This window comes from Dichomitus squalens (genome assembly GCF_000275845.1).
Source record: "Dichomitus squalens LYAD-421 SS1 unplaced genomic scaffold DICSQscaffold_12, whole genome shotgun sequence".
NCBI lineage: Eukaryota > Fungi > Basidiomycota > Agaricomycetes > Polyporales > Polyporaceae > Dichomitus > Dichomitus squalens.
Window position 1 is genome coordinate 268889 of NW_006766894.1, and position 16058 is coordinate 284946.

The following is a 16058-nucleotide window of genomic DNA, read 5'->3' on the forward strand; positions in this document are numbered from 1 at the left end:
TCTACAACAATCGTATCGCACTTCATGCCCAAAGTCCACTATATATAGACAACATCGGACTTGCTTCATAGAATCGCCCCGTTTAGTGGCTCACGATCGTTCACGTCGAAAACGTAGACATCCGGTCCTTCAATTCAATCCTCGTCATTCACAACACCAAGTCTCCAGTATCACGATTACTCCTAGCGTACGATCTGCCAGCTGTAGCCGTGGTAGAATTATAATGCAATTCTGTTGCTTGTTACGTATTGTCCTGTCTCAGGTGGGGTCAACGTGCCGTGCGCAGGTCGCAACCTGGAGGTACGCCAGTGCGTCAGCGAACCCTCCCCACTAGTCCGCTAAACGACCTTGGTCGCCGTCCAGAAGGCAGCGTGGTACACATAGCCAAGCATGCTCTGGGCATTGTTTGTGTACGTCGTATCGATAGTCCGTTCGTTCTGTTCCGGACAGCACTGTCAGCACGCGGAGAGGGATGTGCAGAGTAACTAGGAGGGTGAGAGCGGAGCGGGCGCGACACGTACGGATATCTTAAACCCGATTTTGCGCGCGAGGGCCTTGACTTCGTCCAGCGTGAGCTCTACCGAGGGGTCGTTCGTCGTGTTTCCTTCCCAGTGCCAGAGCAGCGGGCCTGCCGCGTCGCATGCGGGGCGTTCATTTCGACAGGTCACGACAGGCGGAGGGGGCACGCACCTAGGTTGATCCACACGCCGCCGGGGGCGAGGATGCGGTGGATGACCCGGAGGTAATCCACGATGTTTTTCGCCTGCATGACGGTAAGTCCAACTCACACGAGACGGTGGACATCGCGAAACGTACAGTGTCGATGAAGAAGCACGTTAATACTGCATCCCATTGCCCTACTGAGGGATCGCCTTCGTCGAGGTTGTCGGAACCGCCGTAGATCTCCTCAAAATCACCTGTCAAAGGTGTCAGAGGAACTGACGGTCACCCTGGACGTCTGGCGAACCTGCAACCAGAGAAAAGTCCGCTCCCTCAGGCAAGGAGGACGGCAAAACATCTGGGATGAGGATAGGACGGAGCAGGGCATCGGTGTTCGGGTTGTTGGAAAAAGAGTGGACGTATGGGTAGATGGTGTGTTTGTGGATGGCATCGGTCCTTTGCGGCGCAGGAGATCAGAGGGGTCCGACGACTGGTCCGCAAGAATGTGGCTACCTGTTCAGCATGGAGAACGAGGCCAGGAGCATGTAATGGGAGAACTCGTTGCCCTGGCACGCAAATCCTGTTTGACAGAGGTCTTAGCAAACCCTCCCCCGGAATATCAACGGCTGCTGCTGACCGAGCTTGGCTACGTCCCAAGCTAGTCGGCCGAGTCCTGCGCCGGGTACGAGCACTCGGAAGTTTCTCCTGCGTAACAGAAGTTTGTACAGAATCAGAAGATGCGTCCAACATTGACTTGTGAGGATCATACCTCTCTTCCTGCGGGATGTCGGAAAAGTGTTGGATTAGAGCTTCTTTTATGGGTTCGTAGCATAGGTCGCGCTCCGCCTTTCCCTAACATACGAAGATTAGCTGTAGCTCCGATAGCATGACGATTGATTCACATGTACCTCCATGCTCCAATCGCGGACGAGCTGCTTGAGCGTACTGCGCAATTTGTCCATGTCATGTTCTGTGGGCCGATATTTGCGTTGCTGCGTCTGACTGCCGTCCCCTCCAGACGGCGATTCATGACTGTGGTCATGTGAGCCATGAGCATGAGGGTGAGCACCATGGCCATGAGAGTGAGAGTGAGAGTGTGAATGGCTCTTTCCACGGCCTACCGGACTATCCGTGAGCGCGGGCATTCAGACCTAGTGGACAAATTTCACGTACCTGCGGGACCCGACCCATGGCCGGGATCGTCGTCGTCAGAGTCGTCTTGATCGTTGCCCTTCATCTCCGGATCGTCCTCGTCTTCGTCCGGCCCTCCGCCGCTGAAGATATCAGGGCTCGCGATGACACGGTTCAGAAATTCGGCATTCACGAAAATGGCATGGTCGACGGCAGATATTCGGTCCTTGTACCCGAGGGAGGTGAGAAGCTCCCTGTCTGCAATCGGGAGAGTATGAAAGTCTTTTCTGCGCTTGTTGTTCGCGTTCAGCTATCGAGGATGAGGATGAGGCATTATATAAACTTTTCCTTCGGAGTCTATGGATGCGAGTCCACCTACCGCGTTAGGTGCGTATTGCTGGAAAGTCGTGATGACGTTCGCAAAGTGGGTTTGCTCTTGCTCGATCTGCTCTTGGGTGAACGGCATGCTTTGTGCTTGCTGGCGAACTACACTACCAATAAGAGCGTGCCCCGCCCGCTGTTGGTGTAGGGGGATGACTTGCTCTCCACGTGGCTATCAAATGCTGTCTGCCCCAAATGGCAAGCCAGACAATTCCTTCGAGCGTCTCCGGTCCACCGTCCCAGCGTAGAGATCCGTAACCAGTTGCAAAAGCAGTACTATGTGCATCGCGCAAAAAGAGACCGATAACTACGACACGAGGACATGGGACCTCATGGCAACCGCCGAAGCACCAGCCAACTGGATAACGCTCCAGGCTCGCGTGAAGAAACATGGAGAGAGAAAAATGATGGGCTATATCATTCATGATCTACACATCCATCATGCAAAGGCAGACTCAGCAGCGCTCGACAGCGGCGTGAACCCGTAGTCCTCCCCCTTCACAAATGCGCGCGTGCACTGCGCCATCGTCACCGACGCTCTCGAGATCGGGTCCGTCTGGTAGAAGTTCTCGATGGGCTTCTTGAGAGGCGCGCCGGTGACCTTCGCGCTGGCGGTGCCAGCAGTGAGGGCCTTCAGGCCAGCGAGGGCGACGTCGACAGACGTGGGTTCGACAGTATCGTAGCGGACAAGCGTTGGCGAGATCTCCCACATGCGGTCCCGGAGGCTGAGGACGTCGTCGTAGGGGAGCGGCGAGCCGACGATCTCGGACAACGCACTACATGCGCTGTCAATTACAAGTGACGTTGTACGAATGCGAGGAGACGTACCGGATGATCTTCCAGTCCTCTCGCGAGGCACCCGGAGGGGGGACGGCAGCGCGACCAAGCTGAGCACGACCCTCAGTGTTTACCCAGGTAACACCCTTCTCTGTGTATGCGGAGCCTGGGAGGACGACGTCAGCGAGCTGAGCGCCGAGGTCACCGTGGTGTCCCTGGTAGACGACAAAGGCATCCTGGGGAATGTCCTTGGGGTCGACGTCGTCGGCATTGAGGAGGTAGACGAACTTTGGCTTCGTGGTGGACGCCTTCTTCGACGCGACAAAACCGATATCGTACGCGGCCGAACGAGAAGCAGCCTGCACAACACAACAATCCCGTCAACATCGCGATCGCACCTACAATGACGACGAAACACGCACACGCTGGAGCACGCTGAAACCGTTCCACTCAGGGGTCACAAGCTTCTCCTTGTTCGCCTCGACGAACTTGGCGAGCGCGTTGTAGACCGCAGCCCCGTCCGCGTGCTCGACGAGCGAGCTGCCGACGATGATCAAAGGACGCTTCGCCGCCTTGAACTTCTTGGCGAACTCGCCCTTGCCAGCAACGAAGTCGGCCACAGCCTTCGCGTCGCTGCCGAGATAGTCGTAGCCGTAAGTGGTGTCCACCCGCTCACCGATCAGGCCCACCTCGAGCGTGGTGTGCAGCCAGCTCTTACGGATACGCGAGTTGAGGACGGCCGCCTCGTGTCGCGGGTTGGTACCAACGAGGAGGATCGCATCAGCCTGCTCGACACCAGGGATCGTCGAGTTGAACAAATAGTTGGAGCGGACGTCAACGGCGTGGATCGGCGCGGCGTGACCGTTGACACCATCTAGAGCAGTGTTGTCGGAGCCAAGGCGGTTGATCAAGTCCTTGAGGGCGACAAGTGACTCGGTATCGGCGAGGTGACCAGCAATGGCCTTGATCTCATTGCCCTTGGCACCAGACTTCTTGAGTCCCTCCGCGATGGCGGTCAGAGCGTCCTCCCAGGACGCAGTAACAAATCGGTCGCCTTGCTTGACAAGAGGGACGGTCAAACGTTGGAAGCGCAGGCCATCATAGGCATACCGAGTCTTGTCGCTAATCCACTCCTCGTTAACGTCATCGTTTGGGCGCGGCTGCACGCGCATGACGACAACGCCGCGGGAGTCAACACGAATATTTGAGCCAACAGCGTCCAGGACATCAACAGAGTCGGTGGTCTTGAGTTCCCATGGACGTGCATGGAAAGCGTAGGGCTTGCTCGTCAACGCACCAACGGGACAGAGGTCGATGACGTTGCCAGAAAGCTCCGAATTCATCGTCTTCGCGACGTACGTGCCAATCTGCAGGTCATTGCCACGACCGGTTGTACCAAGCTCCTCCACGCCTGCGACTTCGTTCGCGAACCGAACACATCGTGTGCACTGGATGCAGCGGTTCATTGAGGTCTTGACAAGAGGGCCGAGATCCTTGTCCTCGACCGCGCGCTTGCCAGCAATCTCGTGGAATCGTGTCCTGTCCGCGCCGTACCGCATGGACTGATCTTGTAGGTCGCACTCACCACCCTGATCACAGATGGGGCAGTCTAAAGGATGATTTGAAAGCAAGAACTCCATGACGCCCTCACTGTTTAGTCATTAGTATACCTTATTGGACGTAGGCTGGGTTGTGGTTTTGCACATACCGGGCTTCATGGACCAATGGGGTGTTTGTAAATACCTTTGCACCAGGCATGGCGGGCATAGCACTAGAAGTGGGTCAGATATGAGATGCTTCTAGCGTACGAAGAACGAGCTACTCACCAAGAGGCCACGGGTTTTGGTGATCGCTCTACCTCGACCAAGCACATACTGCAACGCATATAAGCCCTCCGGATGTCTCATGGATATCCTACAGCACGTACCGGCAGTTACCTGCGATGGCGAGTCGGTCGTGGTAACAGAATCTTAAATTAACGTCAGCGAAGCAAGCCCATAGAACTATAGGATGGTACACACCTTGGTATTGTTGCTCCTGCAGCCTCGCAAGCCTGGATCAACGCAGAACCTACACGTCCGCATCTCAAAACCCGATGCGAAGCCTCAGAAGGATGTGTCCAGATACGCACCTTGCGGGACGGTAACCTCCTTCCCGTCAACGGTAAGCGTGATGTCCGCCTGTCTCGCAGACGAGGAAGCGAACGTCCGACGACCTATCCAACGAGATGGTCGCGGCTGCTGCTTAATCACCAAATCACTAAAAACGAACAAGCTGGGAGGAATACCTGGGCGCGTCGACGACGGGGCTGCAGCGACCTTGGCGAGCACGCCCGCCGACGAAGGCCTTGAGGCCGACGACACAAGCCGGAGCATGGCTCTAAGCCGGAGAGAGGTCGAGAGGGGGTGTACAGAAGAGAAGTGCGCACGTCGGCGGAGTGCTCACGGCGACGAAAGAGTGCAAGACGTCGCGCTCGTCGCCCAACACGATGACCAAACTCCGGCTTTCGCCGAGTGTAACCGCCCCCGCCTCATTGGCCACTGTAATCTAGCGTATTTCTATTGGCCAGCGTCTCTACGGTCGGCTCCGCCGCCGATACCGTCCCTAGCTTAGGTTCGGTCCATTGCAAGCACGCGGGGTATACATCGTCATGTGCAAGAGTATTAGCACGACAGAAAGGCCCTATGATACACTGCTAGTAATACAACAATGTCCGCAAGACCAAGCCAATAACAAAGCAAGGAGGAAAGCAACAGCGAGCCAACCAAAAGAAACTCTGACCAAGTCCAACTCCTACGGTACGTACACCACCAATAGCACGTTCACCACCAGCTTCTCCATGTCGCCTACCGACGACACGAACGGCACCTTTTCTCGTGCGATCACGCCCGGGAACGCGATCTGGTCCGACAGTATGCGGATGTCGGTGTCGGTGATCGGGATCGCCCCGCTCTTCAGAACCCGCGCACGCAGGCCCTCGAGCTCCTCCTCTCCCGGCTCCGAAGCAGACGAGCTGAAAGGGCCGCGTAGGGGCGGCATGCCGCGCGAGCCATTGCTCGAGCCCGAGAGCGACCCGCGCCCGACGGACGTCGTTGGGCTTTCCGGGTTCTCGAGCCCGATCTCCACCGTCTGGTCGACGGGCCAGATGTACCCGCCTGCTGTCCAGCGGAGCTCGGGCGCAAGCTTGTAGAGCTTCAGCGCGTGGTACAGTATAGAATCACCGCCCTTGAGCTGGTTATTGAGGTATCAGCCATTGTATGCATCACGGAGAAATAACACGGAAGAACTCACATTAGGCACCAGCGACTCCGCGACCACCTCCCCAGGATTGACCCCGTACCCTCCACTCAGATAGAACGCGATGCTCTTCCCGCGGGACATGTTCAGCAACGGGGACAGGTTATCGAGGAACGCGTCGCTCGGGGTGATGAGCGGGTCGGGTTGGATGCCCGCGGGCCCGAACGACTTGACCTGCACCGCGTACGAGATCGTCATCTTGCACCCGCTCCTGACCGTCTGCATCTCGTGCTCGCAGTCCGACATGAACGCCGTCCACTCCAGCTCCCCCGGGCGCCCTCGCCCGGAGAACCGCTCCTCGATCCCTTCCGTCCCACGCACGATGAGCGAGCCGCCCTTGAACTTCACAGGTAGCGTGATAAGGATGGTCGCGATGCGGGTATCGAGCGGGCGAGGCTGGATGATAGACCCGCCCCCTGCTGGCCAGACCTCAAGCTTGTCTCGGATGGCGGTGAGGTAGTGGCCAACAGGTAGTGCGGGGAAGAGCGAATTGCGCACGGCCTCGAGGATGGGGTGGTTTGCGAGCTCGAGCGTGGCGGTGAGTGGTAGGTTTGGCGGATAGAACAGCGTCTCGCATTCGGCGTACTCGCTCATCTGGGCATGCGGCAGGCACGACGCGATGAGTACGTCTAGCGCGGGGGGCATGTCAACGTCCACATCGATTGGAAAGTCCAACGAATGGCTGATTCCGCTCTGATCGAGCGCAGGCAGAGCGCAGGGACAGAAGATCGTCAGCATCACATCCAGTACACTTCAGGCTTGTGCGCACCTCCCACGCGTGCGCGTGAAGAGAGCGGGCGGCGCACACGACAAAACTATGTACTAACCTGTGTACGGAAGAAAAGAGTCAGGTGCGCGGGGTCCATAGGCACCCGCCCCGACACGGCGAAAGGGCGCGCCTTTGCGCTGATGACAGCTGCGATTGCTGAGCGATATGCGATCTCCTTGTCATGCTCAGGATCGGAACCTCTTCTCCTGCTTTTTGTGGGGCTGAACGGCTGTCTGCGCTGCTCGACCTCAAATTCGGATAGACTTTGTGTACGTGCTGGAGGCAGGTCAGGGTATCGGCTGGGTGCAGGGGAGGACATGCTGGATATCGTTGAAAGAGGCATTGCTGGGGTCGGCAGCGGACGCTCGGGATCCGCAAAGCGATATGGTGGTGGTGATAGTCCAGGGGCGGCGCCGAGTAGCGAGGAATCTTGCTAGAGTTCGTTGAGCAGAGCAGAGGACAAAGCAGAGTGGGAGAGGCCGGACCCACGATAACAAAGGATACTAGGATCAGGATGCAAGAGCCAGCAGCGCGAACAGCACAGGCCACACGGACTGTATATCAGGCAGCAGCGCGCCTGGGCAGGGTCTTCCGGGTCTTATGACGACAGTGCGCAGGGGGAGTGCACACATAAAAAGGGCGAGCGCGATCGTATCTTCCGCAACAACACGTTGCCCAAACGTGTTTTCCTCCGATGGGATATCACCGCCCGGAACATTCATAGCTCGCCACTGGCACACATACGGACACGGCGTGAGCACGATCGCAACGTAGCAGATGTCCGCACGAACTCAATCGCGATAACTGTGCTAGCAGCTGGGTTCGGGGATGTCCACATGCGTCGACGCGATAGATTGGCTGCAATGTGCATGCTTGAACGAATTGCAGCCATGCTGAGCTTGAAAGACCGGCAGGCTGCGGGAGGCGAGGGGATGCCTTTCTTCATTCACAGGTCCGGTCGCGACTCTCTAGGCTTGTTCCTAGACAACTAAAGTGAGCACCAGCAGGCAGTATACGTCCCAATAACGACAGTACCTTTCGCCAAACATAAGCGGTGTGCTTCGCGCATTCGCGGCAGTCTAGACCGGCCACGTAAGGGAGAGGGGCCTCCCACAGCCCCAGTGGTCGCGCTCCAGATTCCAGAGTTGAGAGCACCACGCTACGGCAGTGACGGCGGAGTCTGAGCAGCCGTCGCGCGACGGCCACGAGGAGGAGGCGTGTTTGCGTGGAAGATCGCTATCGCCGTCCACAGAAAGTTCCCATCTGCCCTGGATGTGATTGAATGCGCGAAAGCGTTGTTCTTTGGCCCGGAGTAAGTCCTGGCCATCATCGTTCACATCGCCCGGATGAACTTGAGGAAGCAAGTCGGCCACACCTGGCGTTGGGAACTACCATACTTATCGATGATCCTGAGGCTTCTCACCGCTGACAACGTCCGCGGGCCTGCCGAGCGGCGCAGGATGGGACGATCTCGAAGATATGGCCAAGAGAGGGATGGATGTGGCCAGGGCGTTTGGGCGGTTCGTGGCGCAAGGAGTCATCGCACTGCGGCCAAGTTCAAGCTCTGAACGACAGAACGGCGTCCTCATCGAGCGCCCGCCGGAGGTTCTGTCTACAAGCATGAGATTCGCCCCCATCCGTCTCTTCTGAGGACGATCTACACATGCTGGGGCCCCAGAACCCTGAGCTTCCCAACCGCTACTCAAGGGTCTATCTCGTAATGCGTTGCCGGGGAGGTTCTAAATATACGGCCCGCAGCCATGCAGCTATTGTACACTTTCCTAGGATAGTACTCTACGGTGTGATGGGATCCAGCAATAAACCCAAAGCTACTCGGCAAACCTAAGGCGAGGCGGAAGCACGCGCGGCAAGGCCACCAGAAGCAGTTACAGCAGGAGACCAAGCCGAACCATTAAAGGTGCATCAAAAGGGATGGACGTGAAGAAATGTCCGATAAACAATCGGTGACTGGCGACGACAGCGGCCAAAGGCGTGGTGGATTGGACGGGGCATGTGAATGGATCATGGGCGGGCGCCGCGCAGATGACCACGGCAAGCGAGACGGGGGGCTGTCAAGCCTCAGATACTGAAGCTCATCGCGTCCCGGTCATCCGAAGCCAGCCTGGCGTACTCCAAGCACAGGCGGTAAATGTATGCTGCACGTACGGAGCGAGGAAGTCAGCAGCTGCTCTTTGATCCGCTTAATAATGGGAGTGGCAAATTAACGGGATGGGCGAGATGTACGGCAGAAGGCAAGCAGCAGGGAGAACAAGAAGAGGGTGATGGGCTGACAGAGAAGAGGGGTAGCGATGAGGGAAGGAGGCATCGTGGCGTGGGTGTAGGAACAGAAAGCGTTGTAAATGAAAGAGCATTGAACCAAGGCACGTACCTTCCATATCCACTCTCCTCCCCAAGGTCCGTTTCCACTGCTTCCCGGCACGTGCGATGCGCCTTAGCCTACGGTCCCCGTCCACGCTCTTTGTGGCGCGGTATTCTGCGGACAGCGTCAGCGCAGTCGCGTTCGCCGCACGCAGGGTGGCGTCCGTCGCCCCAGAAAAGAACGCGTGGATGTTGTAAATCTCAGCATACGACTGCGACAGCGGAATGTAGTGCAGCCTACGGACCGGTCAAATACATGAAATCAGAACGTGTCGTTCGGGCATGAGCTATGGGTGTGGTCACGCGGTGGGGGTCGATGACGCACCAGGGTTGCAACCAATCCGAGAAGAACTCGCGGTAGACCGTTGCCTTGAGCACCGCGCTGTCCGACTCCATGAATGAGAAGAACCGTCCCGAGTAGCCCATGCCGTCCAGGTCGACGATGTATTTGTGCTTCCAGTGATCGCCGAGGTTTACTCCATTGTCGTCGATGCGGTGGAAACGCACCATTGCGTCATGTCCCCCAGGGTAGTTTTCGCTCCCGATGACCTTGACGAACGCGACGTCCATAATCTCGTTGTTCAGCGCGCCTGCATGCACGTCCGCGTAGATATAGTTGGTGGACCCCGGCGGATCAGCGAACACGATCGTCCGGTTAACGGAAGACTGGTCGCTCGCTAGGCGAACGAATCTTTGATCCATCGTGAGGGGTGAGCATGCGCACGAAAACATGTGCACGTCTGGAACTCGGAACGGAGAATACGGACCTGTGACGTTGGTACTGCGCCGCGAAACCCGGGGGAGAGCTGCCGCCGCCGGTCGAGGCCCCCCGCCAGAATATCTTGTCACTTTTCTCCTCCCACGGGGTCTCCATGTCGTCTACGTCCTTCAGCTGCAGATTAACCGAGTCCCAGCCGTACGTGTACCTGCGCGTCTGCGCGTAGTAGTAATGGCTTGGTATCCGGATATCGAGGTAGCCTGATGCCTTCGCGGGAGAGAAAATTGGGAAGACCGCACCGATGGTTCGCCAGTCGGAGAAGAAATGCCCCTGGTTATAGTGCGCCCACGGGTTGCTGCAGAACGAGTAGTTGCCTGCCGTGGTCCACGCGAAGGTGAAGTCGTCGCTCGCAGCGGTAAGTCTGCTCGTCTGGTTCACAGAGGACTGGAGGGCACGGAAGGAGCTGAAGAGCTGACGTGCAGCAGTACCAGGCTCGCATGTTCTCCTAAACGCCTCCCAGACGTTACCTTCACCACGCCAGTCCGGGTCACGCGTGCCACTAAGCTCCTCGATGATCGCGTCTATGCCCAGGTAAGTGTGGAACGGATGTCGATTTGGCATGATGGACGTACCAACGTTGGAATGCAGAGTCGCATTAGACTGTATTCGACGCTCCCATGGGACAAGCACGCGACTTTCTGCCATGCCATTAATTGGGAACTCTAGGTCCGGTAGCTGGAGAAGCCGTCAACAAATTTGACCAAAGAAGCCGCAGAACACGGCCAGGATGTCATAATCGAAGGTGAGCGTTGGTAATCTCTGAGGCCATTGCGAAAGCAAGCTCCCCACAAGTAGATCATGTTATGAGCTGCCCATAGTATACCGCGGACGGTATTCCTGAGCAGCCAGCGGCTCGGTACACATTCCCCTGTATTGAACGGGATAGAACACCATTCTCCCCGGTCGTTCCTGCCTGCGGTGCCCATCGCAGGTTCGAATAGTTGCGATGGCCACTGCAGACGCATATAGCTAGGTGAGACTGGTGAGTGAGAATCAGTTGAGCACATCCACCACAGTCCCCTACAATCTCACATAGCATCCCACCGACAAGCTTTGGAGTATGGTGCGGCCGCTTTATGCAGCCAACAACCACGGTTTCGATGTTGTCTCAGTCGAAACACGTACATGACAGACTATGCGTGTTCAAGAGCAGTTGGATGCGCAAGCCTAACTGAGCCTTGCCTTGAGTGCGCACATGGGCTATGCTCTTTGCAAAACTCACTCGCAGGGCGTGACAAACGCCGCTCTGGAGCCGGGCGGAGACCTGCGATACGCACAGGACATAGCTTCTCGTTGGTATCCCTGACATCAAGAGGACACATAGCGCGGGGAACCATGCACACTTTCATCTCGAGTGCTAATGAAGCGAATTCCGTACAAGCATAGGAGACTCACTTTATGTTGGAAGCCCTTCAGAGCGGACAAAAAGCCCTTCGCGCGTGCGCTGACATCCTCGCTTTCCTCGCCGTCGAGGATGTTCACCGCTGTGGCCTCTCCGGACCGCACGCGGACCACGTCTACGAATGGCAAATGACCTGCCTGCAGAAGGAGTACATGTGGTAGTGAGAGGACGTGATGCAAGGTAGCAGCCCCATCGGAACACATACGACAGATGCTCGCCACCTAAGCTGCTCCCCGGTGATCTCCCAAAACGGCGCGAGGTCCTCGTCGATATTGTCGTACTCGTCGATCATGAGCACGTCGTTCTCCTGCGCGAACCTCCACCAATCATCGAAACCGCGTGGGGGCTTCCTGCCGTACCTCCTCTGGTACTCCGCGACGGCGTCCTCGAGAGTCTTGCTCTGTCGTGATAGCTTCTCGCGAAAGGCTTTTTCAGCCTCCGCCATAAGCCCCGGTATTGGGTGCTCCTTGATCGTCGGGCGCGAGTTCGACCATGCAAAGGAGAGATAGCGGGAAGTGGAGGCGACCAGGGCATCGTCCGGGAAGTTATCGACAGTCCTTCGTCGGGCTGACCAAAGACCGCCTTGCATAAAGACGATCACGACCGCAGCGAAGAAGAGAAGGCCCCTCTTCTGGCCTGAGAGTCCGTCGTACATTATTGGGTAGCGGTCGGCGAAGCCAATAGCGTGATGAGTTATATAGGCTGGCTGGCGAGACCGAAGCTGGCAGTGGGAACAGGAGTGCTCGACACCTGGCCGACCTGGCGCGCGCTGTGGTGGTAAAAGAGCGGACTGGTTGATGGAGGAAAGGAGGAGCTGGACGTGCCTGTCAGTGACCAGACAGCGTCCGGCGCGCGCTTGGCATTGATTGATATTAACGCTGGCGCTTGGAAGGGTGCCGGGGGCGCCTAAAGAGCCTCGCTGGGCGTGACAGTAGCGTGACCACTGTGTGACCTTCGTGAAGGCCGGACTGCGGCGGTACCGCCGGGATGCCCATGCCTGCCGCTTAGCGACTGCACCTCGCCCGACTCCTTCTCCTTCGTCTCCGTCTCCCACCATCCACCATGAGCTCTGCTGTATACCCTTCTCAACCTTCTGCAGGCGCAGGGCCTAGCTCTTCTCGCTCCAACTACTACCGTCCTGCCACCATCGCAGAACTCGCCGCGCAAGCGCAGGAGAACCTCTGGGATCCTGCAAAGGGCCTCAAACATTGGCTGCGCACAGCTGAGAAGTCGAGAAGGAACGCAGAAGCACTGCTGCAGTCCAATGACTATGAGCGTGCATTCGTTGAATACGCCAAGGCCGCCACGATCGTCCTGGAGAAGCTCCCGACACATAGGGAGTACCAGACGCTACTGAACGCCGATCAGAGACATAACCTCGGAATGGTAAGTCTCTCATCTCCTTCTCTGTGTCCTTGATGAAGGGGTGTCAGCCATCGCGACCACCCTCTCGTGCCGTATATTGAATGTCGTCATCCATTGGACTACCTCGGGCTAGCCGAGAGGGCGATGCAGATCGGGCTAGGATGGACATATGATATCGTGTGCGCGCACGCCAACTCTCTCTCGTGAACATGTTCAGCTAGCCTCGCTGCTGCAAGGATGTCGGATTATTTTGGCCACTGCATCGTGGACTATTGATGAAAGGTAGCTATGGACAAGGTCATGTTCCGCCGGTGGCGGGCGGCAGACGCGACCATGCCGACCAATCTCGGGCGATGTGCACTGGCCTCATTCGAAGGCTTGCGACTCTCAGGCTGCTGCCGTCTATGCGTCCTGTTGAGAACTGGCCTTCAGGCACGAGAATCGCGTACTTCCTGTTGTTCCAGTGATGCATGGGCTCCTTGCGGTTGCCCGCCTGCGTCCTGCCATCGCGATTTTCACGCTGTGCTGCGGACTTATCGCGCTCGCTGCAGCCTAGCCAGACATCCCCGAGGTCATTCCGATGCGTATGTTGGAGCGGGTGACAGTGTCTGCTAACCTCATGTCGGCTGAAGCGAGCAGCATTCGTGTCAATACACGCCCGAATCTATTCTCTCAGATCACTATGTGATCAAGACACGCTACAATACGGCCGGGAGGCCATGTTCGGCTGTCGGCTGGTTATTGACGAACCAAACTTCATAGAACGGACAAGACATCCTCGACAGCCTGAGCCAACTCAAGCCCGTCCTCGTCGAGCGATACGAGAACTGGCAAGCCGCTCAGCGCGGCAGTCCAGGATCCAGCCGCGACTCGTCCGCCGAGCCCCCACTCACCCGCGAAGAGGAGCGTGCGCGCGAGGCGCGAGAAGCCGCACGTAGGGAAGAAGCTTGGAAACAGGAAGACCTCTCCCGTCGCCAGGCCGAGGACAGGGAGCGACAAGCGCGCGAGGAGGCGGCTTGGCGACAATCACAGGCTTCTCATAGACGCGAGGCCGCAGGGGCGGAGCAAGGACCGCTCACCGAGCGACAGAGACGGGAAGAGGAGAACAGGCGGTACGCGGCGGAGGAGGCGAGGCGGGAGGAAGAGCGCGCGAAGCGCAGGGTCGTAGATGATAGGCGGAGACAGGAGCAGGACGGGATCGTGCGGAGGCAGCAGGAAGCCGAGGCGGCCGCGCGATTTGCGAGGAGAGAGATTACGAGGCTCACGCCGTCGCCAAATCCCCTGCCGTCGAGTGTGAGCTCAACGCCGTATCGGATGCCGGAGCCTGAGCATGCGCCGCGGAGTGCGGGACGTTCGGTGTATGCGCCCCAGCCTTCGCGGCCGCCAGAGTCGTACTCTAGTAGTACGGGCCTTTCGGTCATGCCTTTGGAGAGCCCGGCGAAGTACGAGGACGACTCAGCAACGGACGTGGAGGGACCAAAAGTACCTTGGAGCCGCCAGCGCGCCGCGGAGCAGACACCAAAGGCAAAACAGCCAGGGTACGTCGGCTCTTACTTGGTGCACGATTACACGCGTACTAAGCCAAGTTGCAGGGTGGTGTACCCACCCCCAATCACGACCACGTCTCCGCCACCACCAGAACTAGGCAGCGTCAAGTACCCGTCGCTGATGTCACAGCATCAGCTCAAGCAGGGCTACGTGCCCTCATTGCAGTCCATGTTCGCAGCCACTTCTATCTCGCAGGCTCCTGACTCATCTCTGCTCTTCGATTCCAAACCTCAAAGTAGCGGCGCCAACAATCTGTACAACCACTCTCTTCCCTCACAATCGGCGCCGGTCGTCCCCGCACCAGTAATCCCTCCGTACCCCACTCACATGCCCGTGCCAGAATCCCACCAGGCACCCCATCCTCCGCCCTCGACATACACACAAAACCACAACCCGTCCTACTCCAATGGGCAGCGCGGGCCCTCGCCCAACAGCGCACGCTCAGGCCAGCCCCCATCTGCATACCACCGCCCCTCACAGTCGACGTCGAGCACCGTGAGCGCCCCAGCCCCGGCGCGTATCGTCCCGGGCACGTCCCGGGACGCGAGCCTGCGCGAGCTGCGGACCATCAAGCTGCCGCGCGAGTGCCTGCCCAAGTTCCTCTCGATCGCGCGCGTGAACACGCTCCAGAACCGGGAGACGTGCGGGCTGCTGCTAGGCAAGGACAAGGGAACCAAGTACGTCGTCACGACGCTGCTGATCCCGAAGCAGCACTCGACGAGCGACACGTGCATGATGGACGAGGAGGAGCTCGTGCTCCAGTTCACAGAGGAGAGGCACCTGATCACGCTCGGTTGGGTAAGTTCAAAGGGTTCCTTCGAGGATTCGAGACTTTCTGTTGGGCTTGGGGATAGTACCGTACTGATGCCGTGGTCCCTGTTTGCAGATACATACGCATCCCACGCAGTCATGTAAGTGATCGCCGTTCGAGGTATCAGGCCTAAGGTTCAACCGTGCTGACCGAGGCGTTAGGCTTCATGTCGTCTGTGGATCTGCATACTCATTCTGGTTTCCAACGCATGTTGCCAGAGTCCTTCGCCGTCGTGTGCGCGCCCTCCTCAACGCCGCAGTGAGTCCCAGGCAATGTCATGCGATAGGAACTTCTTTTGATCGCCTGCTGCAGATTTGGTATCTTCCGATTGACCGATCCTGGAGGATTGCAGACCATCTTGGATTGCAGTGCGAAGGAAGCTTTCCACCCTCACCCAGACGTCCCGATCTACACTGTAAGTGCTGCATTCTCTAATATTGCCGTCATGTCTCTCATGGTCGATCGTATAGGATTGCGACAATAGCCACGTCCAAATGAGGGATCTCTCCCTCGAGATCGTCGACCTCCGGTAGTATCTCGCCCCCGCCTTCGCGTCAGTATGTGTTTTTTTGCCTATATGTCCTATATGCCTCTCAGGCCGCCTGTACGTGCAAGCACCTATATGCCCTGCATTCTTCAGTTACCCTACAACCACACATTGCTAACCCACTTACTCTCTTGACTCTGGCTGCCCTTGCGCGTCTGTGTTCTGGGTCGGGCCCTCATCATCGTTTCGATCTGCATTGGGAATTGTCTTCAT

At 57.7% G+C, this 16058-nt stretch overlaps 6 protein-coding genes across 6 annotated transcripts; 2 read left to right on the forward strand and 4 right to left on the reverse strand.

Annotated features, from left to right (window-relative positions):
• Positions 1-338: 338 nt before the first annotated feature.
• DICSQDRAFT_59823 (N2227-domain-containing protein) lies at positions 339-2257 on the reverse strand (the record flags this gene model as incomplete). The annotated part of the gene is made up of 11 exons (XM_007365379.1): positions 339-437; positions 522-628; positions 691-763; positions 817-917; positions 968-1116; positions 1174-1240; positions 1298-1365; positions 1430-1512; positions 1569-1777; positions 1834-2101; positions 2171-2257. The coding sequence occupies 11 exons, from the start codon at positions 2255-2257 to the stop codon at positions 339-341; spliced, it is 1311 nt and encodes a 436-aa protein (XP_007365441.1).
• Positions 2258-2567: 310 nt separating this feature from the next.
• DICSQDRAFT_85805 (NADH-ubiquinone oxidoreductase) lies at positions 2568-5354 on the reverse strand. The gene is made up of 8 exons (XM_007365380.1): positions 5081-5354; positions 4971-5019; positions 4877-4918; positions 4776-4823; positions 4658-4720; positions 3372-4599; positions 3001-3308; positions 2568-2948 (listed from the first exon to the last, which is right to left on the reverse strand). Exons 1-8 carry the CDS (start codon positions 5322-5324, stop codon positions 2612-2614), a joined length of 2319 nt encoding a protein of 772 aa, XP_007365442.1. The 5' UTR covers positions 5325-5354; the 3' UTR covers positions 2568-2611.
• A 249-nt stretch (positions 5355-5603) lies between these two features.
• Positions 5604-8434, reverse strand: DICSQDRAFT_85809 (uncharacterized protein). The gene is made up of 4 exons (XM_007365381.1): positions 8051-8434; positions 7074-7995; positions 6241-6939; positions 5604-6180 (listed from the first exon to the last, which is right to left on the reverse strand). Exons 2-4 carry the CDS (start codon positions 7356-7358, stop codon positions 5743-5745), a joined length of 1422 nt encoding a protein of 473 aa, XP_007365443.1. The 5' UTR covers positions 7359-7995; positions 8051-8434; the 3' UTR covers positions 5604-5742.
• Positions 8435-8746: 312 nt separating this feature from the next.
• DICSQDRAFT_161376 (uncharacterized protein) lies at positions 8747-12394 on the reverse strand. The gene is made up of 8 exons (XM_007365382.1): positions 11780-12394; positions 11568-11711; positions 11395-11436; positions 10745-10847; positions 10162-10693; positions 9720-10085; positions 9405-9631; positions 8747-9171 (listed from the first exon to the last, which is right to left on the reverse strand). Exons 1-8 carry the CDS (start codon positions 12227-12229, stop codon positions 9095-9097), a joined length of 1941 nt encoding a protein of 646 aa, XP_007365444.1. The 5' UTR covers positions 12230-12394; the 3' UTR covers positions 8747-9094.
• Positions 12395-12636: 242 nt separating this feature from the next.
• Positions 12637-12993, forward strand: DICSQDRAFT_59822 (uncharacterized protein; the record flags this gene model as incomplete). The annotated part of the gene is made up of 1 exon (XM_007365383.1): positions 12637-12993. One exon carries the CDS (start codon positions 12637-12639, stop codon positions 12991-12993), a length of 357 nt encoding a protein of 118 aa, XP_007365445.1.
• A 1821-nt stretch (positions 12994-14814) lies between these two features.
• On the forward strand, positions 14815-15831 carry DICSQDRAFT_59531 (Mov34-domain-containing protein; the record flags this gene model as incomplete). Its single annotated transcript, XM_007365384.1, has 5 exons — positions 14815-15285; positions 15374-15398; positions 15460-15556; positions 15611-15713; positions 15769-15831. The coding sequence occupies 5 exons, from the start codon at positions 14815-14817 to the stop codon at positions 15829-15831; spliced, it is 759 nt and encodes a 252-aa protein (XP_007365446.1).
• Positions 15832-16058: the final 227 nt, after the last annotated feature.

Excerpts from the sequence above, each read along its gene's own strand:
- DICSQDRAFT_85805 (XM_007365380.1), bottom strand. The coding sequence starts at position 5,324 with ATGCTCCGGCTTGTGTCGTCGGCCTCAAGGCCTTCGTCGGCGGGCGTG. Across the intron at positions 5,020-5,080 it reads GGAGGTTACCGTCCCGCAAG|GTTCTGCGTTGATCCAGGCT; the intron begins GTGCGTATCTGG and ends GCGGACGTGTAG. Across the intron at positions 4,721-4,775 it reads CCAAAACCCGTGGCCTCTTG|TGCTATGCCCGCCATGCCTG; the intron begins GTGAGTAGCTCG and ends ACCCACTTCTAG.
- DICSQDRAFT_161376 (XM_007365382.1), bottom strand. The coding sequence starts at position 12,229 with ATGTACGACGGACTCTCAGGCCAGAAGAGGGGCCTTCTCTTCTTCGCT. Across the intron at positions 11,437-11,567 it reads TGAAGGGCTTCCAACATAAA|GTCTCCGCCCGGCTCCAGAG; the intron begins GTGAGTCTCCTA and ends TGCGTATCGCAG. Across the intron at positions 9,172-9,404 it reads GAGGAGAGTGGATATGGAAG|CATACATTTACCGCCTGTGC; the intron begins GTACGTGCCTTG and ends CCGTACGTGCAG.
- DICSQDRAFT_85809 (XM_007365381.1), bottom strand. The coding sequence starts at position 7,358 with ATGCCTCTTTCAACGATATCCAGCATGTCCTCCCCTGCACCCAGCCGA. Across the intron at positions 6,940-7,073 it reads CTCTTTTCTTCCGTACACAG|AGCGGAATCAGCCATTCGTT; the intron begins GTTAGTACATAG and ends GCGCTCGATCAG. Across the intron at positions 6,181-6,240 it reads CGGAGTCGCTGGTGCCTAAT|CTCAAGGGCGGTGATTCTAT; the intron begins GTGAGTTCTTCC and ends CTCAATAACCAG.